Consider the following 27,412-nt stretch of genomic DNA (forward strand, 5'->3'; position numbering starts at 1 on the left):
TATTTCTCCCTCTGCCTCCCGAATGATCCGAAGTTCATCCAGCTCCAGCTCCAGTTCCCTAACTCGGTTTGTCAGGAGCTGCAGCTGGATGCACCTTTCGCAGGTGTAGTCATCAGGGACAACTGTGCTTGCCCTGACTTCCCACATGCTTCAAACGGAGCACTCCAATGTCCTAACTGCTGCCTCCATTACCTACTCCTAAGTTAATTAAATTAATTAACGGAACTTACCCGGACTTACCTCACTGGGAGCAAACTCGTCCTCAGCATCTACTCGCCAAAGCCTCTAGAGCCAAAGCCTCAAAGCTCCATTCCTACCCTGAGCCACTCACACCACTGGCTGCTCCTCTCCAGTTACCCGTCCTTTTATTTGTCCCTGCCAATTATCTCATGAGCCCTTCGCTCCTGCTCTTCCTTCTGTAACGGCCACACTTCCTTCAGAACCGAAGGGTGCATTGCATCACCCTCAGACTATTCAGACTATTAAGCTTTCTGAGCACTTGCTCGGTCGTAATTTTCACTGCACATAATCCGCTTCCCTGGCATTCTTAAATGTTGGGTGTACTGCAGATGTCTTCCACTTGGCCTCTGATTACAATATCTCTGGCGTCATTTTCTATTATTCCTATATCTACCCTCAACTCTCTTATAAGCTTTATATACTTAAAAAAACTCATAGGAGCTTCTTTGATATTAATCGCCAGGTTCCTTTCATAATTCATACATTTCAAACCTACTCCTAAGCTAATTAGGTTAATTACAGGAGCTTACTCACCCTTACCTCACCTGGAGTGAAGCTCGCTTTTTAGATTTCCCCGCCGACTTTCATGCGCTTGCGCAATCGTGTCCCGTTCAACCTCGCCTCTGCCTATTCTCGCCAAAGCCTGATTGAGCCAAAGCCGTCCGACTCTGCCTCAGTCCACTCCGATAATGGCCGATGTATATGACGGTCTTTCTTTTAAACCTTTGGCGCGCTACGCCACGCGTCTGCGCAGTCTAGCCTCTTTGACCTGACCAGTTAAAGAGCTTCTTTCACCTCTTCCCTCTCCGCCTCTTGCTTCGATTTAAATGACCTTTGAAAACTTCCTCTCCTTTTTAATCCAGTGGAATCATGTCTGATACTACTGTTCATTATAACTGTCTGCGGGGGGCAGGAGGGGGTCTGTTAGCCAGGAAAGGGGTTGGGTGGAGATGAGATCCTGGGCACCCAGACTCTGTCGGTCTGACCTTCCTCAGCCTGGAGCTGAGACGCGACTGTGTCAGTGTGAGGAGCTACGACCCACGGCTGCATCAAGGGGTGGTGTCGCGTTTTTGCAAAATTATCCGCATCTTCGATTTCATCCTGGGCTACTTCTCCACCGCTGAAGTCAAATGTAATTGTCAATCGCTAGCATTCTAATATCCACCTGTATTCCCCTGCCAAATTGAGTCCCCCCCCCCCACCCTCTCCAGATCCATGAACTCTGTATCACTCCCCATCTCTATGAACTCCCCGAAATTGAAGTTTTATCTGACGGCTGTGTAAAGTATTTAGTGTCAGTGTGAGGAGCTCCGACCCACTGTTGCAGTTCACAGGGTGCGGGGGTCAGCAGAAACCTCAAATAAAACTCGAGTCCGACACCAGGACAGGAAGTTACAGCGGTTTATTGATTTCATCATGACAAATGTAAATTAAACAATGTGTCAGCTGCTGACGTGCGGGAATAAATAAGCTGCTCCCGACTCACTCACAGTCACACACAATTAACTGACCGGTGACAACGAGTGACCGGTTGAATAATCAGTCCTGTTTCTCACGGTCACTCTGCATCGGGGAACCGATGATTATAAAATCACACTTCAGGGCTGTGTCGGGATCGCTGCAGATCCAGGGTCACTGCAGAGGGATTTGTCAATTTAACATCATTATATCGGCCAGACTGCCGAATGCACCGTCCTCAGCAAAGGGAGCAAAAGGATTCTCTCCCGGGATAATCCCACCCCGGGACACCGGTGTCCCAGACTGAGCCCTGGCCCCCAGGCTCTTCCTGTCTATGTAGTTCGGGGTCTCACGTGGCGGGGAGTCTTGAACCTGCACATCCGGAGGAAGCTGCGCCGCCGTACAGCAGGTGGAGACACGTCACTGGAGCCGGTTCCGTCAGAACAGTTGAGAATTAAACCTGGCGTGTGGCCTTGAAAAGTAAGGGCGGGAGTGAAAGATGGGGGTGGGAAATTGGCTAAAATGTCCCCATCCCGCGGGCGGGGATGTTCACACATACAGATGTTCACAGGGACACTGTCAGTCTGGGTCTGGGTTCCCGCAGAGATCTCAGTTCCTTCTCCCCAGTCTCACTGAACCAATTCCCGTACAATCTGAAACAGATGAGAGAATAAAGATGAAATAAACAGATTACACACCAGTGTCCGTAACAGGGCACTGGGGATAATGTTTCAAAAACACGCACAGCCAAATATCACCAGAAAGCCCACGGGTCCGCTCATATTTTATCACACTGAACATTAATACAAACACTCACCCGATCCACTCCAGACTCGGGAGGGTCAGTATGAGGCGGCGGAGAGCGGGTACAGATCGGTCTGTCAGCGAGTTGTAACCAAGGCTCAACCCCTTCAGTGATGGTTTGGCACTGAGTGCAGAGACAAGATCCTCGGCACCAGAATCTGTGAGACTGATATTGTCCAGCCTGGAGATGACAGAGAGTGAGGGTGAAGGACACAGACAGACAGGAAATGGTACAAATCCGCAGTGTTTATCAGTAACACAAATACTGATCACATTAATGTTCAGTGTCAGACACCCAGTGACTATAAACACAATCTCCCACAGTCTGGTACTTACCGCAGTTTCTGTATTTTACACTCCAGGTTCCTCAGAGCAGCAGACACCAGTTTGACTCCGGAATCTGCCAGTTTATTATCACCCAGGTCCAGCTCCATCAGCGTTCGGTTTGTACTGAGAGCGGAGACGAGATCCTCGGCACAAGAATCTGTGAGACTGACATTGTCCAGCCTGGAGATGAGAGAGAGTGAGGGTGAAGGACACAGAGAGACAGGAGACGGTACAAATACCCAGTGTTTACCAGTAACACAATTACTGATCAAATTAATGTTCAGTGTCAGACACCCAGTGACTGTAAACACAATCTCCCACAGTCTGGTACTTACACGAGTGTCTGTATTTTACATTCCGGGTTTCTCAGAGCCGCAGACACCAGTTTCACTCCTGAATCTCCCAGTTTATTACTACCCAGGTCCAGCTCCGTTAGTGATGATATTTTACTGAGAGGGGAAGCGAGATCCTCAACGCCAGAATCTGTGAGACCGACATCCCCCAGCCTGGAGATGAGAAAGAGAGAGAGGGTGAAGGACACAGAAAGACAGGAGACGGTACAAATCCCCAGTGTTTATCAGTAACACAATTACTGATCACATTCATGTTCAGTGTCAGACACCCAGTGACTGTAAACACAATCTCCCACAGTCTGGTACTTACCACAGTTTCTGTATTTTACATTCCGGGTTCCTCAGAGCCGCAGACACCAGTTTCACTCCTGAATCTCCCAGTTTATTCTCCCCAAGTCTAAACACAAACAGACAAATTGATGAACAAAGTGATTCAAACCGTGGGTCTGAAGGAATTTGTCTCACTCGGATATTTCAGGAAACATTAAACCCTTCAGTAAATCACTGATTGGAGTTCCCATCACTGTCAATGTCCTTCACTGACCAGCTCCAGTGTATTCACCGAATGTCGGTAATTTAGTCTGTCGGTGTGACCCTGTAAACTCCATATATTCTGTCTCATTCCCAGATGGTCAGAAGAGTGTTCCTGTGGGAGGAAGTCTCACAGTGAGAATGAATTGTGAGTGAGGAATGTCGATAAGACATTGTTGAATAGATCACCTGAGGAAAACGGATAGGAAGACTGAACCTGCAGGAGGAAGCGGGATGGGTAAGAGAGAACCCTCAGGAGGAAAAGGATGGGGAAGAGAGAACCGACAGGAAATAGGTAGTGGGGAAGAGTGATCCGAAGGAGGATCGGATGCTGAGGTAAGCGGAAGGTCTGAATTAGGGCCCATATATAGAGGACATAACCATTTGGGGCGGGGTAGTGCCCACATTGACACAGGTAGACTGCTGGTGATAGTCACACATGGGGAAGGGCAGAGGGAGGACAATCTTACAGAGGGAATTCTCTCACTGTCACTGGGTCAGTCCACTAACTTTCTCTTGTCCCTCACCAGGGAAGGCATTGTAAAGCTGGGACAGTCCGGTGCTGGTCTCCCGACCCTCAACGGGAAGGGGTTGTAAAGTTTGGACAGTCTGCTGATGGTCTCTTGTCCATCGGAAGGGGGTGTGAATCTCTGACCCACCTATTGCAGTCAGTGTTGGTTTGGGCGTCAGTGACTGCGAAGGAACATTATCAATGGACATGTCACTGGCAGCGAGAAACACGGCTATTCCAGTGATATACTATCATTAAACCAATGGCCGTTGTTCACTGATCTGATGAAGTCTCCAACATCCCTTCACAAGGAACCACAGAACTCTCCCGTCCTTGGGGAATTACTGACCGATCCCCTCGGCATTTGTCAAAATTCTTCACAATCTGATTTACTACAATTTTACCCAAATACAGTTACATTGAAACAACACAATGGAACAGTTTCACACTTCAGAATGGGAGATAAATCAGGTTACCTCAAGTCCTGGCACTTGTGCAGCCCGGGTCCCAGCTGCTGGATTCCTTCACTCTGAATGCGGCATTTCTCCAGGTCGAGCTGTTTTATTGTAACACAGAGTCCGATGGCATGAGATAGGACCGCACAGTCAATCGGGGTCAGTGTCATTCCACTGAACGAAAGTATTTCCAAAGGTTCCAGTGCAGCCTGAGCCAGTCCACGATTCTGAGACTCAAACAGGTAGTGCAATGTGTTCAGGAGGCTCCTTTTACCAGCTCCACTCTCTGTGTTTCCAATCTGGCGTTTAACCTCCTCCTTCACCCAGTCAATCACCCTGCAGGTTGTTTGATGAGAAAATGGACCCAGAAACTCCTCCAGGCCCCGAGCTGTCATTGGATTGGAGAGACCAGCAACAAAACGGAGGAATACCTCAAATCGCCCATCTGTCGTGTTGTGGGTTTCAGTGAGGAATTTCAGGATATCCCCGGGATGTGGATTCAGGAATTGTGCGACTGCAGCTACAAACTCTTGGATGGTGAGGTGTGGGAATGTGTACACCATGCTCCGAGCAGAATCCTCTCTCTCCAAAAGCTCCATTAGGAACCCGGACAGGAACTGGGAAGGCTGCAGATTGTACTTGATCAAATCTCCATCTGTAAACACAATCTTGTTCTCAGACACTCCTCTGAAGGCCATCTGACCAACCCTGAGTAACACATCACGGGGGTTCTCAATCTCACGCCCGTGGTTTTTCAGGATGTTGTAAATATAGTAGGAGTACAGTTGGGTGATGGTCTTGGGAACTCGCAGTGGGTCCCTGACTCTTTGTGTGAAGAAGGGTCCCAGTGCCAGAGCAAGGATCCAGCAGTAGGATGGGTTGTAGCTCAAGGTGTACAGGATCTCGTTCTCCTTCACGTGTTTGAAAACAGCTTCTGCCACCGTCTGATCTTTAAAATGTCTGAGGAAATATTCCTTCCGCTCCTCACCAAGAAATCCCAGGATTTCAGCCCAGACACTGATATCAGCCTTTTCCAATAAATGTAATGCAGTGGGGCGGGTGGTGACCAGCACTGAACACCCTGGGAGCAGCTTGCCCTGGATTAAACTGTACACAATGTCAGACACTTCACACCACCACTCAGGATCTGGGCACTGGTGCATGGGTTCTGTGTCTCTCCGACAGTCAGCAAAATCGATTCCGTGCTTGAATTCATCCAAACCATCGAATATAAACAGCAATCCCTCTGGGTTCTTCCAGACCTCTCTCAGAATATTCCCAAAGTAGGGATATTGATCCAGAATCAGTTCCCTCATGTTTATCCTGCAGTTAATGGAGTTTAAATCGCGGAATTTGAAACTGAAAACAAACTGGAATTGTTGGAATATTTTCCCCGTGGCCCAGTCATGAACAATCTTTTGTACCATTGTTGTTTTCCCGATCCCCGGGACTCCGGCCACTGCTGCCGAACTCCCAGATTTGGATTTACTCCAGGAAAAGCTGCTCTGGAACAACTGATCAGTCCGGATTTTTTCCAGTTCTCTGCGGAGATGTTTTTCTCTCCAATCGCCATGGTCTCTGCCTCTTGCCAGCAGCTCATGTTCCACCAGTCTCCGATCTCGAACAGTAGAAATGACCGTGAGCTCAGCGTATCGATCAACCAGCTGGAAAACCTTCACCTTCTCCCTCATCAGGATCGTGTTCACTCTCAGTGTTTCAGTTTGTGCCCGCAGGGTCTCCTTGTGTTTCTGTTGAACATCTTCCATGGGAACAGGAACATAGTCAAAATGTTAAATGGCTCAACTCAGAACTCAGTATTTAAGCACACAAGAGTTAGCTCAAAGCTATTGCCTTGATTGAATTCATCAATGGATGTTCGTACAGTGAAGTAAATGTGATTAACAGACCCCTGACTGGACAGAGAGGCCTGGACTAGATAAACACCAGATCATCACATTTCCACATTAACTGTGCTGTGAAGGTGAGTATTTCCCTAATAGTTTATTAACCCCCGACTGTCCTGGACTGGATAAACTCCCACCACTGCCAGAGCTATTGTTCCTGTGGAAGAACTTTGAAAGCCGGATGTTTAATGTGGCGTATGGAGATGGAGAATGGGTCGTGGGAATTGATCGTGGGAATCACAGCTTCCCCTCCCACTCACCATCACTGATTCAAAATACAAAGAAGTAGCTTTATTGAGCAGCACGTGCACTGTCGGTGAGGGTTGTTGGGGGAGAAAATGTCAATGTCTTGTTCAGGAGATTGAGACAGTCAGCATTTTGGCACAAAACGCAAACAGCCCCCCCTTCCATCATCACAGATGCTGCACAGCTCACTGAATTCCTCCGGAAAATGGTTTGAGACGGCAGATCTGCAGTCTCGTGTCTCTTAAAGAGTATGTGTTGTGTATACCCAACAGATTCAAGATTGAAGATACACAAGTGTAAAAGACAAGGAAATTAATTGTTATTCTGGATGTGATGCAGAACAAAATAACTCAGATAAAGAACGCAATGGAAAACACAATAAATATAAGTATATACGATACAGGTGTCACTCTGACCTCAGGTGGTTCTGGCAGAAAATTTTCAAATCGTGCTGGTGGTGGGTGGGTGTTGTTAGGTGTGTAGGGGTGGCTTCATCATTGGAGGTGTTGATCAGTCTTACTGCTTGAGGAAAGTAACTGATTTTGAGTCTGGTTGTCCTGCTGTGGATGCTACGTAGCTTCCTCCCTCTTGGGGGTGGGGCAAACAGCCCATAGGCAGGATAGGTGGGATCCTTCCTCCCTCATGGGAGAGGGGCAAATAGCCCACAGACAGGATAGGTAGGATCCTTCCTGATGCTGCTGACCCTTTTCCAGAGCCTTTCTGTATATACGTCCCTGGTGGAAGGTAGGCTGGGGGTGTTGGTGATGCGTTGGGCAGTTTTGACTACCCATTGTAGAGCCTTCCAGTCCGCCAGAGTGTTGCAGCATGTTGGCCTGCCCTCTGCAGTACAGGACAGGAGTGTAGATGTGAGTACAGGTCAGACAATGTTTGTGGAAAGGGGAGAAAGGGTAGATGCTACTGGTCTGTGACTTTAAATACAAGTTTGAAACCATGCCGTTTACAGGTCAGGTGGTGAAGGGAGCAGAGACCGAGGAATTTCGGTAGCAGGTGGTTCAGGATTTCAGCTATCTCAAGACCTGCATAGTACAGTACAGGTATGGGACCTTCAGCCCACAAAGTTGCCGCTAACACGATGTCCCCATAAACTCCTCCCGCCTGCCTCCGAAGATATGGATATCAGGATCCCGGTCGACATTAATGACGTCAGGGTTGTGACCTTTACTCTATACTTCCCCATACATTTGATCTCCTGAATTGCAAGAACTCACACTTCTCTGGATTAAACTCCACCTGATATTTCCCCATCCGCATCTGCAACTGATCTGTATCCCAATGCTTTCTTTGGCATGCCTCTTCACCCTCCACAACTGAGTCACATTTCAGCATCATGAAACTCATCTCTCCCTTTCAGATTAAATTTACAACATCTCCCATCAAGATCTACAGGCATTGACGTCGTTGGCTTTAATCCTCTTTGCAACATGCTGGACCCAAATTCTGCTCAGCTAATATTTAATCATGCCCGTTGGGGATTTGTCTAACAAGAGGTGCTCTCATTCTAAGCCTTTGCCACTGAATCTGCCACTCAAGTTATCTTTCCCACACCCAATACTGCACACCCCATTCTTGGCAGTGTGGAGAATCAGAGTGACCTTGGGGTCCGAGTCCAGCGGACGCTCAAAGCTGCTATGCAGGTTGACTCTGTGGTTCAAACGGCATACAGTGCATTGGCCTTCATCAACCCTGGGATTGAGTTTAGGAGCCGAGAGGTGATGTTGCAGGTATATCGGACCCTGGTCAGACCCCAGCTGGAGTATTGTCTTCTGTTCTGGTCACCTCACTACAGGAAGGACGTGGAAACTATAGAATGGGTGCATAGGAGATTTACAAGTAATGCCTGGATTGGGGAACATGCCCTATGAGAATAGCTTGTGTGAACTCGGCCATTTCTCCTGGGAACAACGGAGGATGAGAGGTGACCTGATAGAGGTGTATAAAATGATGAGAGGCATTGATTGTGTGGATAGTCAGAGACTTTCTTCTAGGGCTGAAATGGCTAACACAGGAGCGTACAATTTTAAGGTGCTTGGAAGCAGGTACAGAGGGATTGTTAGGGGTAAGTGTTATTTATGCAGAGAGTGGTGAGGGCGTGGAATGGGCTGCCGGCGATTGTGGTGGAGGCAGAAACAATAGAGCCTTTTAATTTCTAAAATAATTACATGTTCGGTACAGCATCGTGGGCCGAAAGGCCAGTATTGTGCTGTAGGTTTTGTATATTTCTATAAGCTGCAAACCTCTTCTTATTCATAACCATCTGAGAAGAGGAGTTGTGTTCACTGTTCCCAAATGTTCCACCACTGAAACCTCAGCAACCTGCCGGCTTACTTTCAAATACCAGCTGAAGTCTGGCCCTCCTCTAGTTCACACATTACACACATCTCACCATCAGAGATTCCTAAAATATTCTTGCAGGTAGGAAACACGGGACAGAGAATGAAAGGTCATCAGTAACACAGGGGAAGTTAAAATTACCCACTACAACAAACTTGCTGCTTTTGCATCTTTCCAGAATTTGCCTACATATTAGTTCCTGTATCTCATGATGACTACCGGGAGATGTTTTGTAAAAACCCATCAGTGACTGTATCTATCTTATTTCTATGCACTCATATTGCCTCAGTACTTGAAATCCCCAGGGTGTCCTCTCTGATTGCAGCTGTGAAATTCCCCAGGTCAGCAAATAAACCTTTTCAAACATATTACCTCCCCTCTCTATCTGAAATATTGTAACGCTGGAATATTGATCTGCCAATCTTGTCTCTCTCAATCAAGTCTTCGTAAAGACAACAACATCACACTTCCATGTGCTGATCCACTCTCAATGTCCAACTACCTGACCCACAACACTCTTTCCAAAGAACTATCCACTTCAGTCCCAACCATTCCATCATGTTCACTCACCCGGACCGCCGTCCATACAATAAGGATTATTAGCCTAACCTGTATCTTCCGTCGACCCGTCGACGCAGGAGATAATGTAGCTGGACAAGTGTTTGGGGTGCCAGTGAGAGAGTATTCTGGACACAGAGACTATCTGTCACAATCATGGAAAGCGATGTCGATGCCCTGAGACCTGAATTAGGGGAAGGCAAAATGTGGAAACAGCTAATTGCAGCTGCACTACTGCTGAACACAATCCTTTGAAAGGATGTGTAAAAGTATGTTAGGACTCTGCAAAGTGTATCCAGGATTTCACAGAATTTGAAGGGACTGTCAGGAGTGTGCAGGATCTCAGCATGTCCGGACTCTAGCAGGGATGTGCGGGGTCTCACCGTGTGTGAGGACCCTATCAGGGATGTGTGGGGTCTCACAGTGTGTCAGGATCCTGTCAGGGGTATGTGGGGTCTCACACTGTGTTAGGATCCTGTCAGGGGTGTGTGGGATCTCACAGTGTGTCAGGACCCTGTCAGGGGTGTGTGGGGTCTCACAGTGTGTCAGGATCCTGTCAGGGGTGTGTGGGGTCTCACACTGTGTCAGGATCCTGTCAGGGGTGTGTGGGGTCTCACACTTTGTTAGGATCCTGTCAGGGGTGTGTGGGATCTCACAGTGTGTCAGGATCCTGTCAGGGATGTGTGGGATCTCACAGTGTGTCAGGACCCTGTCAGGGATGTGTGGGGTCTCACAGTCTGTCAGGATCCTGTCAGGGGTGTGTGGGGTCTCACAGCGTGTCGGGACCCTGTCAGGGATGTGTGGCGTCTGTGTTCAATGTATACGGGTGGGATGGGGAGCGTAGGAAAATATTGGTAGTTTAAATAGTTACTTCAGACAAAGTGACAGTGTTAGAAATGATATTCTTCAATAATCAGGGAATGAATCGGTTTTGTATTAGAAATGGGTGTGGGAATTTCACTGCTGTGTCTGTTCCTTCGGCAAACAACATGAAGACCAGTGAAGAACAAGTTTGCAGGCTACCTTGGTTTCTCTGTCCCAATTCCCATCTCTCACCGTTCCACAGTGTCCATCACACATCACATGAACTTTAGCTTCTGTGGACTGAGCTGAGGATTTTGTCCCCATCACACCCTCACTAACACTGTCTCCTGATGGAATTCCCAGGATTATTGAGTTGGAAGTAAAACTGGATAACTGTAGCAGTGTTTGCAGTCAGGCAGTACTTATGTGAACAAAGTTGGGTTCATATGCTGCTTTGGGGTTGAACAGAGCAGTTGGGTGTTACCTGATTTTCTCATTAAATGGATGCTCTCATTGCTATTCTGTGATGAGAGCTTCCGTGGACTCTCAATTCTAAAAATGATAATCTGTAGGATCTGAGGGGATTTAGAAAAATTATCCAGGATGAGAGCTGTTGCTCAGGTAGTGTAGCTGCAGGGGAAGGATTTCACTTTTCGGAGTGAAGAATTTCTAAGAATTTCACTCCTCCAGATCGTCCTCTTCTCCACTCTGGCTCGGTGGAGGGACCTGTCGTTGTAAGAGTCAGAGAGGAGTGGTCCCTATCAGAAAACACCCCGACTGTATGAGTTGTTCCTGATAATGCCCTGAGAAAGATATCCCTCCAGCAAATATTTTCCACGTGTTTCACTGTGCGCTGTGTCATGGTGCCACCACATACCTGGTCAAATCCAGGTGGTTCAACATCGATATGGCCCTACACAATATCTACCATCGGTGGAAACAGCGTATCTTCACTTACCTTTCAGTTCTCTGGGAATCTCCGGTACGGGTCGATGGACCGGAACACAACCTGTTCGGAATAAAACCATTTGAGGAATTGAAATGTATAAAATTATAAAATCAATTGTGATTGAATCCAAAATTAAATTCATCTTTGATGCTATCTCACCATGTTCCTGTATTTCCTTCAGTATTTTGTCAAACTTTGGGACACCAATCCGCATTTTCACAAAGGTTTCCCACATCACCCTCCGGGCGCGGGAGCCTTTCTCCGTCACCAGGCTCAGGAGGAGTTTAGAACTGTCCGCCCGCTCTCCCTTATCAGCGAGATCAGAGATTTTCTGTGAAGAGTAACGGTGAACATATTCGGGACTGACAGATTCACGCAGAGGATGAGAAGTAAATGATGTGCTCTTTAACGGGATCTGACTGAGCATTCACCCAGACGGGTGCTGATCCTGGCTGGACATGGACTACATTCTGAGTGCAGAGCACACGGAGGGTCATTCACCGTGAACCTGGTCCACCAGTCAAGGAGATCCTGGTTGGTCTGTGACCGCTTCATTGACGTGGCTCCAAATCCATAAATAATTCCTCACCGGATTTGACCGTGTAAAACAAAATCAGGAAATAACGATCACAGATGAAGAAAGAAGTCAGGAGGGTTTTTATAACAGAGTGAGCAGTCTCGGAGAAGTTGCAGAAAAGGTGATGTGATTCATCTCCTCAGTCCGCCAGTGTCCAACATGACAGCGGATTACCGGCTGACACCTGATGCCTTTCCTTTGCCTTTTCCAGTGGAGGGTTATTCAGTGATTACACATTACAACAGGGCAGTATCCCCCAATCCACACTGTTTGCAGTTACAGATTGTAACGGAATCATCTCCACCCAGAGCAGAACACACTCGAGCTCCTGTGGCATCCAGTAATAATGCCCCGGTTCTCACTGACGTCCTGCCGTCACGCTGCACGTTCTTTTCAAAATGAAAATTCCTACCAGATTTCCATTTAAACTCCTTTATTGCAACCTCATACAATTGTTACCTGCTCCCCTCGCTCTGAGCATTGAGCCGCTACTGGAGTGTTTACACCTCTTCCAATAATTCCTTCAGATTCATCGTTTTAAGAATTATATATATTCTGATTTGTTTTTATGCTTTATTATCCGATGAATGAAAATTCCGACACCCATCAGACCTGTGATGTGTGAAAATCCCTCCCTCCCACTTACCCGATGTTCCTCTCCACTGAACTGATTCTTGGCCGTTAACGCCAGGCTCACTCCGTGCACCCCTCCTTCCATCGCCTGCTCCAGCCTGTCCCGGTAGAAGTCCGTCAAATGCAGCAGCTGGAAGTCATTCCAGCTTGCCAGGAGCTCGGTGATCACTGTGCAGTATAATGGGGAAAAATAAATATTCATTGACTCCATATTGTGCAGCAAATTTCCCTCTGGAACCAAAAGATCACCAAATAAATTACAATATATTTATGGGGGGGGGACGGGCTTGGGCTGGGGCATGGGTGGTCCCGGTTGGGGCAGGGTGTGGTTTTGAAGGGGGTATAGCTCTTTCGCGTCTCTGTGAATATACCACTCTGTTTTGAAAGGACTGTGCTAATTACTGAGAATATAGTAACCCATCGCCATCACTCTCCTCGTACTGTCCATCACCACCGCTTTGCTCTGATTTACTGTCTGCCTGCCTGGTCAACCGCTTCCTCGGCAAATCTCTGGGATTTCGCACAAAATGCTGGAGGAACTCAACGGGTCAGGCAGCATCTATGGATGTCATTAGTTGGGCGTTGGGAACAGACCCAAATGCATGACACAGACATTGAAGTACCAGGGAGAGGACTAGGTGTATCAAGAAAGCAAGGGAAGTGGGGAAGAAACGACGCTGGACAAGTCATGCCAAGGCAACAGGACTGGACGTGGGGGAAGTACGCGGGACTCCTGGGCTGGGTGAGGACATGAGGGTCAGACTTGGGAGACAGGAACGCGGAATACAGAGCCTTGGTCGAGGGAGAGCAGGAATGCAGAACACAGAGTCGGAGCCCCTCCTTGGGAAGAGGACGTAGGGCCGGGACTCATACGCTGCACACGATGAGACAGTTCCCAACGCTAGGTAGCGGCAAATGTCCAGATCCATCTAGCGAAGGCGTGGACAAACAGAGACAGTTACAAACAACGAAAGAAGGTTCCTTATCTAGACACAGCAAGGCTCCGCCGGTAGAACTTGACAGCGAAAAAAGGTGGAAGGCTGCAGACAAGGCTCCAGACTCATGGTATCGGCAAAGACTTATCCCACAGAGACAAGGACAGGATACTGACGAGACGAACCAGCCATAACACTTGAACTCAGGGCCACTTTTATTCCCAGCAACATGAGAAAAAGTTGTCTGTGATTAAGCCCAACTGAAACAAAGGACAGCCAGAAGACCCGGAGTCCGGAGTCCACGGGCTGGACCACGAACCGGATTTCGGACTTCACGGACCAGACCATGACAAAGGAGGAGAATAAACAATAAACGTTTCGGGCCAAGGCCCTTCATCAGACTGGAAATAAGAGGACAGAATTTCTAGATATTGCCACATTACTTTCTATTCCGTGTGATGCTGATCCAAAATGTCAAATGCTTATTCCTCTCCATGGATGCTGCCTGACCGGCTGAGTTCTGCCAATATTTTGTGTGTCTTTGCGTTGGCCAAAACTTACAGCATCTGCACAATGTCTTGACTTCTGGAGTAACTCGCTATTTTAATGTGCATCACAATCTGTTAGAGAAGCAGGAGCAGACGGTAACTGTACTTCTTCCACAGGTGACTGTGTTTCCCCCAGAGATGTTAACTCTCTCTCCTTCTCTATTTCTCTCATCTCTCTGCTCATTTTTCACAAATGTTTTGTGAATTGTCGATATTGAATTGAACCCAGATGCAGAATCCGCAACTTCTGCTTTTCACCATATCCTTTCATACACTGACCAATCAGGAATCAACCTCTGTCTTAAATATACACAACGAATTAAACACAGACGCAGAACCCTCAGAGTATGAATTATAAATTAAAATAATTCGACAACATACCCGTGTCCTTTCCTGATGTTGAAGCCACTGGAACTCCTCCCCTGCTCGAACACTGAGCCATTTGAGGACAGGTGTGATCAGTTTATGCTGCTCTGTAACAAACAAAAGTAACAGGAGGGTCAAATGTTAATTCGGGTTTGAAGCAGAACGCTGTTTTGTTTTTAAACTGAGGGAAACACTTCCAAACATCTTGGGGCTGGTTCCCTGGGATTTGACATTTCATGATCCACCTGCGCCCATCCACCCACAGTCACGCAATACCCATTACATGGATTGTACACCATGTCAGGAATCTCCGGTCTATCTACTAGCTATACCGCAGTCCATTCCGTTTTAGGAACCAATCACGAGTCCTCGACCAGGATTGATTTGTGAACGGTAAGGCAAGGCGTTCTATTGCGGAGCAGCAGTGAACCATCTGATTGGCCTATCACAGTACTCTTTGGGAACTAGTTGACTTGATCAGCATTTCTGATCCGGCTGTTGTTCACGATTGCACTTAATAAAAAAAAGAAAGACGGGTTGAGCAGACAGCGCCCACTGCTTTGGTCTTCCTACCACTGGTGGCGCTATGATGAGTAATGGAAAACTGTTATAGCAGTGTGGGTTGAAACATTTCTGCTGACCAATGGTGCATCTATTCCTCTCGTCACTGAATTATACAGATTTCTCAGTCCCGCCTGATTCTCACCATCTCCTTTCAGTTTAACATCGCCTGGCATTGACACCTGTGGCAATATATGGTTTGATTCTATGTAGAAACACTCTGACATCCTGAACAATGCAATATCACACATAGCATCGTGACATCTTCTCCTGAAACACGACACCTTCTCCGGCAGGATTTTAAGATCAGTATTATCACCTAAACTCCGATCAAAGTACCTTTGAGCATATCACCTGGCCGTTATCAGATAGTTACATGACACCTTGTTAAACACAATGTAGACCCGTCATACATCCAAAACAGCAGGATGGCAAAAATTCCTTAACGTAAGTAAAAGAAAATGCCGGAATTACTCAATAAAAGATACTCATATTACTCATATTTCAGGTGGAAGACCATCTATCAGAGCAGGGCTTGTGTGTATGAGCCATGTATCTGTTCTCTATCTGCGTTGTATTCTGCATTCCCTATTTATGATTATTTTTTTGTTTCTCAATCTGTTGCACAATGCACCATGCTCTCTCATTCACTGTACCAGTCCCACCGTGGTTTGACTGTCCAAATGCACCATCTCACACTTGCCCAATTTGAAAACCATTTGCCATTCCTCAGCCCATCTCCACAACTGAACAAGATCCCATTGAAATTCATGGTAATCTGCTGCAATATCAACGAGACTGCCGGATTCATGATCAAACTTGCTGACCTTTCATGAACAAATCAATTGAATGAATAGTGAATTACAGAGTTCTCGACACTGACACCCACTCGTCACAGTCCTCCATTCGCTAAAACCATCTTCAGTCATCACCCTCTGCTTCTTTTCATCGAGTCCGGAGTGAATCCACCTCGCCAGCTCCCCGTGAATCCCACGTGACCTACCTTTCCCAATCAACTGCCATGTGGGATCTTGTTAAAGGCTTTACCAAAGTCCTTACAGAGAGCATCACAGCTCAAAGTCATCTAACTCCCCAGTAAAGTCTTAAATAATCTCCAAAGTACATGGTAGATATGATGTCCCACTGTGTGGTGCAGACGACAATTTCCCCACAACAATGTCCAACCGCCCGAGACTTCAGCTTCACTGCAGACTGAGGAAATTCCGATCCCAGCTGTAAACTGAATCTGAATCTGAATCTGAATTACCAACCTGGACTGAAACCTGTATACTGGCAGTTCCATATACTCAGAGTCACCAGCCCGATATCATCACCCATACAAACATGCTTTGGTGCCGGCGATTTGCCGTGGTGTTCCTGCCATTTCCGATTACAAACTAAGGTGGAAATGAAACCTAATGACTCTCTGCCGGGGTCAGTGCTCAGGCTGATTCACCGGTCTGTAGATTGTGAGAGGATGGGGATATACTTCAGCTTGCCTCCAGCAGCTAAACTGAGCACATTTGAATACTATCTTATTGTTGTGTGGGATCTTGACCCGCACAGTTGGCTGCCATGTTTACCCTCGGTGTAGCAGGAACAAAATGTAAAATTACAAAGTAGAAAATTATGGGAACTCAGTACATCAGGTTACCGCTGTGAAAGAAGAAATGGTGGAAGACCCAATATCTGAAAACGGACTGTCGAGCTTTTTCCAGTATTTTCATCTTCTGACTTTAAATTTCCTGCAACTGTAGTTTTATTTCACCTCTCCATTCTAATGCACAGATGGTAACTATTGCAAAAATATCAGCAACACGCTAAAATGTAAATGCCACCCCACCCCAACCAATCTGTTAGTTCTGAGTTTATTCTGACCCTGGCGTAACGCATCCAACAGTGCTCACAGCATCCTTTCCCCCCACTATCACTCTGTTACATTTGCCCTTGAGGCCACTGTCTGCGCTCAGAGGCGGTGGCCACAGAGCAATAAAAATGTGCAACACTGTCTGCAGCTGTGACGGGCTGTTACCCTGGAAACGGAGCAAGTGGCTCACCAAAAATAACCGAAAAAGGAAATAACAAACTCAACATCAAATGCTATGAGATTAATTATGACAAAGATTAACACTGCAGACGTTTTCAAATGGGGACACTAAAATTATAATGGCTGCCTTTTCCCTGTCAACTGCTGTGTTCAACTAAACTTCTGGTATTTCTAGATAACGAAAAACAAAACAATGAAGACAAAGTTTAAAAGAGAGATTGTTGAAATATATCATTGCAGCAATGGGATACAGGCTGGACAGAGGTTGACAAGATGGATGAGATATATCATTGAGGTGGTGAGACACAGTCTGGACAGGAGTTGAACAAGATGGTTGATATATATCGTTGAGGTGATGGGATACAGACTGGACAGAGGTTGAACAAGATGGTTGATATATATCATTGAGGTGGTGGAATACAGACTGGACAGAGGTTGAACAAGATGGTTGATATATATCACTGAGGAGATGGGATACAGACTGGACAGAGGTTGAACAAGATGGTTGATATATATCATTGAGGTGGTGGGATAGATGTTGGACAGATGTTGGACCAGATGGGCAGGGGATGAGCAGATGGAACCAAATAGGAGAAGGGGATGAAGGGCGATCTCTGATGCTCATCCCGCAATACACAGATCCTGAAATAAAGTCCGCACTGGTAGATAACAGATTCCAGTATAACAAAGCCAGAACAAACAATAAGAACTTTGATATATGACCTTTTCCACTCTACAAGCTTTATCAATACTCCGCAGGAAGTATCCCATCCCGATACTTCACATCTTCATCCGGCTACTGCGCTTCCTGTAACTGAATTAAATAGCGGAGAACAATGGACACAGCTGGGTACATTATAGAAACCAACCTCTCCTCCATGGACTCCGTCTACACTTCCCACTGACTCAGTAAAGCAGCCAATATAACGAAAGATCCCCACAACCGTATCACTTCTAATACTCCCATCGGGCCGACGTTAAAATGAAACAGAGACATCCCACCAGGCTCAAGGACGGTGTCCATTCTGCTGTTATAAGCGAACAGCGTGATGATTGGACTCCTGACCTCACAGTCTAAATCGATGTGAACTTGCACCACATATTTACCTGCACACACTTTCTCTCTAACCAGAATGATTTGTTACACCTGGCACCTGCCAGCCTTCTCCTTCCCACCCTCCTCCCACCTTCTTCATAGGTTCCCTGCCCCTCCTTCTTCAGTCCTGACAAAGGGTCACGGCCGGAATCGTTGGCTGTTCGTTTGCACGGATGCTGTCCGACTTGCTAAGTTCCTCCAGAGTGTTGTACGTGTCGCTCTGTCCCCAGCATATGCAGAGTATTTTGTGGTTATGATGACGACTGCTCTCCTATCTCAGCCACATGTTTCTTCTCGATTCATTTGTTCTGCTGATCTCTATTTCCCTCCAGGAAACGGGATGGTAAATCTCTAAAATAAATACTCCCTAACCTCTTTGTTAATCCTCCATAGAATTAAATTCCATCTTCTGCTGCCCCGTATTGCAACAACAATTCATGTTCCACCCCTTTACTATTTCCAACTTCCCACCTGCCCCATCACCTGTATCCACCTCCCACTCCCTAGTACTTGCCCGTCCCCAACTCTCACTAGTTTTCTCTGACTTTTTCCCGTCTGCTCTCAGCTCAGAGGGAGTGTCTCAGACCAAAAATTTGACGGTCCATTTCCCTCCACAGATGCTGCCCAATCCATTGAGTTCCTCCAACACTTTTTTCTTTGGTCTGTATAACCCAGGTTACTATGGGGAGCTGGATTTCACACCATATTCCAGGTACAATCTCAACAAGCCCCAAATGTTCAACACTCTTTGGACCTCTGGTGGTCTGTTACCCTGGTGATGTAGGAAGCAGAACTAAGTGAAAAAGGAAATAAGGAACTCAACCTCACATGCTCTGAAGATGAAGACTGAGCTCCCAGCCATTTTGTAATGGGGAAGCTAAAATTCCAGTGGCTGTTTTAACCCTGTCTCGAGGTGCATGCAGTAAATATATTGGTAGTTCCATCTCTACAGAAATTCCAGCAGTACAGAATCTGTTCCAAAATCAAAACACATTGTTGAATGTAACCATATAACAGTCATAGCACGGAAACAGGCCATCTCGGCCCTCCTAGTCAGTGCCGCTCTTACTCTCACCTAGTACCACCTAACCGCACTCAGCCCATAACCCTCCACTCCTTTACTGTCCATATACCTATCCAATCTTACCTTAAATGACACAACTGAACTGGCCTCTACTACTTCTAGAGGAAGCTCATTCCACACAGCTACCACTCTCCGAGTAAAGAAATATCCCCTCGTGTTTCCCTTAAACTTTTGCCCCCTAACTCTCAAATAATGTCCACTCGTTTGAATCTCCCCTACTCTCAATGGAAACAGCCTATTCACGTCAACTCTATCTATCCCTCTCAAAATTTTAAATACCTCGATCCAATCCCCCCTCAACCTTCTACGCTACAACCTAACTTGTTCAACCTTTTCTGTAACTTAAGTGCTGAAACCCAGGTAACATCCTAGTAAATCGTCTTTGCACTCTCTCTAATTTATTGAAATCTTTCCTGTAATTCGGTGAACAGAACTGCACACAATATTCCAAATTTGGCCTTACCAATGCCTTGCACAATTTTAACATTACATCCCAACTTCTGTACTCAATGCTTTGATTTATAAAGGCCAGCGATCCAAAAGACTTCTTCACCTCCTTATCTACATGTGTCTCCACCTTCAGGGAACTATGCACTGTTATTCCTAGATCTCTCTGTTCCACTGCATTCCTCAATGTCCTACCATTTACACTGTATGTTCTATTTAGATTATTCCTGCCAAAATGTAGAACCTCACACTTCTCAGCATTAAACTCCATCTGCCAACGTTCAGCCCATTCTTCGAAACCGGCATAAATCTCCCTGCAAGCTTTGAAAACCCACCTCATTATCCACAACACCCCCTACCTTAGTGTCATCGGCATACTTACTAATCCAATTTACCACCCCATCATTCAGGTCATGTATATTACAAACAACTTTGGGCCCAAAACAGATCCCTGAGGCACCCCGCTAGTCACCGGCCTCCATCCCAATAAACAATTATCCACCACTACTCTCTGGCATCTCCCATCTAGCCACTGTTGAATCCATTTTATTACTCCAGCATTAATACCTAACGACTGAACCTTCTTAACTAACCTTCCATGTGGAACTTTGTCAACGGCCTAGCTGAAGTCCATATAGACTACATCCACTGCCTCACCCTCGTCAACATTCCTCGTAACTTCTTCAAAAAACTCAATAAGGTTTGACAAACATGACCTTCCACGCACGAATCCATGCTGGCTACTCCTAATCAGATCCTGTCTATCCAGATAATTATAAATACTATCTCTAAGAATACTTTCCATTAATTTACCCACCACTGGTCAAACTGACAGGTCTATAATTGCTAAGTTTACTTCTAGAACCCTTTTTAAACAATATAACCACATGAGCAATACGCCAATCCTCCTGCACAATCCCCGTTTCTGATGAAATCTGAAAGATCTCCGTCAGAGCTCCTGCTATCTCTACACAAACTTCCTTTAAGGTCCTGGGGAATATCCTGTCAGGATCCGGAGATTTATCCACTTTAAAATTTCTTAAAAGCGCCAGTACTTCCACATCTTTATTTGTCATAGGTTCCATAACTTCCTTACTTGTTTCCCACACCTTACACAATTCAATATCCTTCTCCTTAGTGAATACAGAAGAGAAGAAATCGTTCAAAATCTATCCCTTCTCCCTCGGCTCCACACATAGCTGACCACCCTGATTCTCTAAGGGACCAATTTTATCCCTCACTATCCCCTTGCTTTTAATATAACTGTAGAAACCTTTCGGATTTACTTTCACCTTATTTGCCAAACCAACCTCGTATCTTCTTTTAGCTTTTCTTATCTCTTTCTTAAGATTCCTTTTACATTCTTTATATTCCTCGAGCAATTCCTTTACTCCATGCTGCCTATATCTATTGTAGACATCCCTCTTTTTCCGAAACAAGTTTCTAATATCCCTTGAAAACCATGGTGCTTTCAATCCTTTAACCTTTCCTTTCAACCTAACAGGAACATAAAGATTCTGTACCCGCATAATTTCACCCTTAAATGACCTCCATTTCTCTATTAAATCCTTCCCATAAAACAACATGACCCAATCCACTCTCTCTAAATCCCTTCGCATCTCCTCAAAGTTAGCCTTTCTCCAATCAAAAATCTCAACTCTAGGTCCAGTCCTGTCCTTCTCCATAATTAGATTGAAGCTAATGCTATTGTCATCACTGGACCCGACGTGTTCCCCAACACCTACATCTATCAGCTGACCTATCGAATTCCCTCACAGGAGATCCAACACTGCCCCATCTCTAGTCGATACTTCTATGTATTGTTGCAAAAAACTATCCTGCACTCATTTCACAAACTCTAAACCATCCAGCCCTTTTACAGAATGACCTTCCCAATCTGCGTGTGGAAAATTAAAATCTCCCACAATCACCACCTTGTGTTTACTACAAATATCTGCCATCTCCTTACACATTTACTCTTCCAACTCACGCTCCCAATTAGGTGGCCTATAATACACCTTACTACACTTTTCCCATTCCTCAACTCCACCCAAATAGTCTCCCTAGAGGAGCTCTCTAATCTATCCTTCCAAAGAACCGCCATAAGATTTTCTCGGACAAGCAATGCAACACCTCCTCCTCTGGCCCCTCCAACTCTATCGCACCTGAAGCAACTAAATCCAGGAATATTTAGTTGCCAATCACACCCTTCCTGCAACCATGTTTCACTAATAGCTACAACATCATAATTCCGGGTATCAATCCACGCTTTAAGCTCATCCACCTTTCTTACAATGCTCCAAGCTTTAAAATGGATACATTTAAGATACTCTCCACCTCCTCCTCTCTTTTCATCCCTAACAATGCATTCAAATTTATTATCCTTTTTTTTCTTCTCCCCTACATCTTCGTGCTGTGCGCATCTATTCTCCATCACCTGCCTTTCCTCCCTCAGACACGGTCTACTTACTTGCTCTACTGGTGAACTAACCTCATCTCCCATAGTTTCCTCAAATTGATTCCCGCCCCCCCCCCCCATCTTACTAGTTTAAAGTCTGCCCTGTAGCCCTAGCAAACCTCCCCACTAGGATATTGGTCCCCCCAGGATTCAAGTGTAACCCGTCCTTCTTGAACAGGTCACGCCTGCCCCGGAAGAGTTCCCAATGATCCGGAAACTTGAATCCCTGCCCCCTGCTCCAATCCCACAGCCACGCATTCATCCTTCACCTAATTCCATTCCTACTCTCTCTGTCGCGTGGCACAGGCAGTAATCCCGAGATTACTACCTATGCGGTCCTTCTTCTTAACTGCCTTCCTAACTCCCTATACTCTCGTTTCAGGACCTCTTCCCCTTTCCTACGTATGTCATTGGTACCTACATGTACCACGACCTCTGGCTCCTCACCCTCCCACTTTAGGATATCTTGGACGCGATCAGAAACGTCCTGAACCCTGGCACCAGGGAGGCAAACTACCATCCGGGACTCCCGATCACCTCCACAGAACCGCCTGTCTGATCCCCTGATTATCGAGTCCCCTATTACTTTGGTCCTCTTTCTTCTATCCCTACCCTTCTGAGCTACAGGGCCGTCCCCTGTGCCGGAGGCACGGCCACTGTCACTTCCTCCAGGTAGGCTGTCCCCTTCAACAGTACTCAAACATGAGTACTTATTGTCAAGGGGTACAGCCACGGGGGTAATCTCTAGTACCTGCCTCTTCCCCTTCCTGACCGTGACCCACCTACCTGCCTCCTGTGGCCCCGGAGTGACCACCTGCCTGTAACTCCTCTCTGTCACCTCCTCACTCTCCCTGACCAGGCGAAGGTCAGCGAGCTGCAGCTCCAGTTCCTTAACTCGGTCCATCAGGAGCTGCAGTTCGGCACACCTGGCGCAGATGTGAATGTCCGGGAGGCTCGGAGACTCCAGACCTCCCACATCCGACACCGAGAACAACAAGCTGCCCTCACACACATACTTCCCGATTAACTGAAAATAACAAGGAGAACTAAAACATAAGCCTACTGTGCCCTTTTCCGCCTAAGCGCTCTGAGACCAAGCCCTACACTCTGCTCCCGGCTCACTCCGCTGCCCGCAAACGAAGCTGCCCGCTGCTTAAGGCTGCGTTCTTTCTATATCTTCCCTCCTTCCCAGGCCTCCTTCACGCGCCTGCGCAGTCCCGCCTCTCAGAACTCCGATCTGAGAAGCAATTTGAAAATGGCCTCCGCCGCACTTCCTCTCAAAGCCTCGTTGTCTTCTTCCAAAGGAGTGTCTGTTCCAAATGACAACTGTGGGATATTTACAAAGGGCATCACACAATGCATTGTTGTGATAACCATGAAGTTCCCTTATTTGTTCAATTAAGTGGTCAAAATTTTCGTCATATTCCTGTGCCTGCAAGTATCTCCCAACTGCGATCAACTCCAGGCATTGGCACAGGTGGAATTCAAATCCTGCTACTGGACAGAATGATGGAAGGGAATTTCCTCAGATACAATTGAATGGATTGAGATTGTGACCTCAGGTTCCAGGTTCCAGACTTCCCTACTGTTGAAAACATCTTGTCCCCATCGACTCTATCCAGAACATAGGATTTCACTGAGGTTCCTGTTCCCAGAGTCACCATCCCTCCATCGATAATAGGAGCAGGGACTTATCTAACTTCCGTTCATGCCCCTCCTCCCCTTCTTACCCCATTCCTGATATATAGATTCCCCCCATCCCTTTTTTTCTTTCTCTCTCTACCCATCACTCTGCCTGTTCTCCATCTCCTTCTGGTGCATCCGTACCCCTTTCTTTCTCCCTGGGCCTTCCGTCCCATGATCCTTTCTCTTTTCTAGCTCTGTATCCCTTTTGCCAATCATCTTTCCAGCTCTCAGCTTCACCCCACCCCCTCCGGTCTTCTCCTATCATTTTGCATTTTCCCCTCGCCCTCCTACTTTCAAATCTCTTACTATCTTTCTTTCAGTCAGTTCTGACAAAGGGTATCGGCCCGAAACATCGACAGCGCGTTTCCTTATAGATGCTGCCTGGCCTGCTGTGTTCCACCAGCATTTTGTGTGTCTTGTTTGAATAACCAGCATCTGCTGATTTCCTCCTGTATTCCTCATACATAAAGCATTTCATTCCAGAATCACTCTTGTGAACTTTGTAAACAACAAATGTAATGAGCACATTCTCATGAATAGCAGACAATGTGGTAGTAGGATAAATTATTGAGAAAACATGTTATTTCCACCCCGCTCCGCTAACAGTTACAAAATAACATCTGACGTTCAGCGTGCTCATCTGCGCACGAAGCCGTAAGAGATGGGAGAGATCGTCTATGACATCTCTGTGCCTGTGTTTACTTGGGAGACAGACAGAGACTATAGAAATGAGGAGAGTCAGTCAGGACACGGATTGTGTACGGATTACACAACAGGAGTTTGCTGCCTTGAGGAGAATTAGGATGGATAAATCCCCAGACCCTGACAAGGTCTCCCTCGGACCCTGTGACAGGCCGGTGCAGGAGGACTGGCAGACACGGATGTTGCTGTCATTTTAGGAACTGAGTTACAGGGGCAGGTTGAACAGATTAGTTATTGATAACCTGGAGAACATGAGAGTCAGGAGAGATGCTCGCAGGGGTTCCGGACCATTTTCTGCTATGCTCAACGGTGGGGTCTGCGGACACCAAGTTGGGAACCCCTCCTAGAGCATACAAACCTATAATTGTATAAATAGGGCGAATGCATGTAGGCTATTGTCCTTCGGGATGGGTGAGGGCGTGGATTTGGGCCGAAATTTTAAATATTTAAGGGTAATTTGAAGGGGTGCTTCACTGAGAGGCCGTTATCTGTGTGTGATAAACATTTGCAACAGGCCTTGCAGCTCTGGTGGTTTGTTACCCTGGAAACGGAGGAAGTGGCTCACTAAATTTAACCGAAAAAGGAAATAACAAACTCAGCATCAGATGTGTGTTTCATCGTGACAAGAATTAACACTGCAGCCATTTTGTAATGGTGAAACAAAAATTGTAAAGGCAGCTTTTACCCTGCCACGTGTTGCATTCAATTTAACCTCTGGTAGTTCTAGCTAATTAAAAAAAAATGCTGGAATAAATGGAAGACAAAACGTCACAATTGAGACAATGTTTAGTAGAGAGACTGCTGATATATATCATTGAGGTGGTATGACGCAGGCTGGACAGATGTTGAACAAGATGGACAGGAAATAGACAGATGAAACTGGGAGGGAGATGGAATCAAGGGCAATGTGTGATGGTCCTCAAGCAATACACCGTACTGAAATAATAGTACACTCTGATAGATAACAGATTTCAATATAACAAAACCAGAACAATCAATAAAAATTGTGGTATATGTCATTTTCCACTCTACAATCTTTATCAATTCACCACAGAAAGTATCCCATCCCGATGCTTCACATCTTCATACGACCATTGCACTTCGTTTAAATGAATGAAATAACAGAGAACAGTGGGCACAGCTGAGCACATCATAGAAGCCAAAATCCCCTCCATGGACTCTGTCTATATGTCCTGCTGCCTCAGTAAAGCAGCCAACATAATGGAAAACCCCCTTCACTTCTCAGTCTCCGATTGGGTCGAAAATAAAATAAAACAGAAACGTAACAACAGGCTCAAGGACAGTTTCCGTTCTGCTGTTAGAAGCGAACTGAATGTTCCCCAGTGTGATGAGATGGACTGCTGACCGCACAGTCTAACCAGATGTGACCTTGCACCACATATCTACCTCTACTGTACTTTCTCTGTGACCATAATGATTTGTTACACTCTGTTATTGTTTTACCTTATATCACCTCGTTGTACTGTTGTAATGCTTGATCTACGCGGGTGATGGCAAAGACAGGATTTTCACTGTGCCACGTTTCATGTTAAATAAAAATCCCCATTTCAATCGTGTGGGAATATTAGACAGCCTGGGTTGCTCCTTTGGAATTCCGGAGGGAGTGTACACATTTCCGAGAAACCCAGATAAATGAGAAAGACTTAATTCTCGCATTAATGGGGCCAGATATCGGGAAACACTGTCAGCATTTCGGCGACCCGTAGCAATGGAAAGAAGATGGAAATAAACTTCCCAGTCCCCCGAGAGGACGTGAGAGATCTGGATCTCACTGTCCTCCCTGAACGGGGAAAGATGGAACTACTCATACACGTGGAGGAGTCTCCCGAGGGTGCGATTACTCTGTTTAACCCTCTGTCTGCAAGAAAACAACGGGCCTAACGGCCGCTTCCAGTATGCTGTAAAACCATTATCGACTCCAGGTATGGATCCAGGTGAAGTTCGGATCGGCTACCGGGCCGGGTAATGGCGGTAACGTTCCCCAGGTACAAGTGAACGGATGGGATCAGTCCCGGCAACACCACCTCATCCCGCTCTTGGGACCCGAGCAACAGAGGCGGAGCGGCGGCTCATCTCTCCGGCGGTTCGGTGTGAAGGTCCCACAACCCGGACCAACCCCGGCAGGTTGTGTCCAGGAAGCGGGACGCGGCCACCTGTTCGGGGAAGTTAACGGGACTCACTGAACAACGTCAGGTCTCCCCCCAGAAGTTGTCGGTCCCGATCCCTCTCAGGACCGGCCTCAATACTCACCGGTAGGAACTTGATCAATTTGTCCCGCAGACAGTGATCCGACCCCCGGCTCTACTCCGACTATCCGCTTCAACACTGGAAGGAAAGAAAACCACCGTCCATCCGGGGACTGTCAGAGCGGGGGCGGGGCCTCGAAAAGCCGCAGATGCTGCAGATCTGCGTTTGAAATGGGAGCAAGAAGTGGATCACGTGACGGGCGGAGGTTCTCCCACCTGAACAGGTGTCACACGCTGCCCGACCTACTTGCCGGATTTTACACATCATTTCATATTTACACCAGCTACGTTTATAGTTTTTCCCTCAGCTCCACCTTCCGGTTCTCAGGGTTACAGGTTCGATTCCCATCCCAGTCCGATACACAATTCAAACCCAAACCGGAATTGTACTGTTTTCATTCAAATCAGTTCTATAGATACAAACACAAATTCCAATTAACATTCCTACAGGACTTCGCTGTACAGGAACACTGAAATATCAAGTGAGAAACAGGAAGAAGTGGCCATTCAGCC

The 27,412-nt window shown here is 46.6% G+C and overlaps 1 protein-coding gene across 1 annotated transcript; it reads right to left on the bottom strand.

Moving 5' to 3' along the window:
* Positions 1-1,625: 1,625 nt before the first annotated feature.
* On the bottom strand, positions 1,626-27,040 carry LOC132389360 (NACHT, LRR and PYD domains-containing protein 3-like). Its single transcript, XM_059961875.1, has 11 exons — positions 26,904-27,040; positions 14,567-14,658; positions 12,716-12,870; positions 11,652-11,823; positions 11,502-11,552; positions 4,701-6,438; positions 3,493-3,579; positions 3,165-3,335; positions 2,839-3,009; positions 2,516-2,683; positions 1,626-2,351 (listed from the first exon to the last, which is right to left on the bottom strand). The coding sequence occupies exons 2-11, from the start codon at positions 14,625-14,627 to the stop codon at positions 2,264-2,266; spliced, it is 2,862 nt and encodes a 953-aa protein (XP_059817858.1). The 5' UTR covers positions 14,628-14,658; positions 26,904-27,040; the 3' UTR covers positions 1,626-2,263.
* Between the last annotated feature and the right edge of the window lie 372 nt (positions 27,041-27,412).

This window comes from Hypanus sabinus, unplaced genomic scaffold (assembly GCF_030144855.1).
Source record: "Hypanus sabinus isolate sHypSab1 unplaced genomic scaffold, sHypSab1.hap1 scaffold_547, whole genome shotgun sequence".
NCBI lineage: Eukaryota > Metazoa > Chordata > Chondrichthyes > Myliobatiformes > Dasyatidae > Hypanus > Hypanus sabinus.

Coding starts and splice junctions, on each gene's coding strand:
- LOC132389360 (XM_059961875.1), bottom strand. CDS start 14,627: ATGGCTCAGTGTTCGAGCAGGGGAGGAGTTCCAGTGGCTTCAACATCA. Junction 3,336..3,492: donor TGTAAAATACAGAAACTGTG/GTAAGTACCAGA, acceptor TCTCATCTCCAG/GCTGGGGGATGTCGGTCTCA. Junction 2,352..2,515: donor CCGAGTCTGGAGTGGATCGG/GTGAGTGTTTGT, acceptor CATCTGTTTCAG/ATTGTACGGGAATTGGTTCA.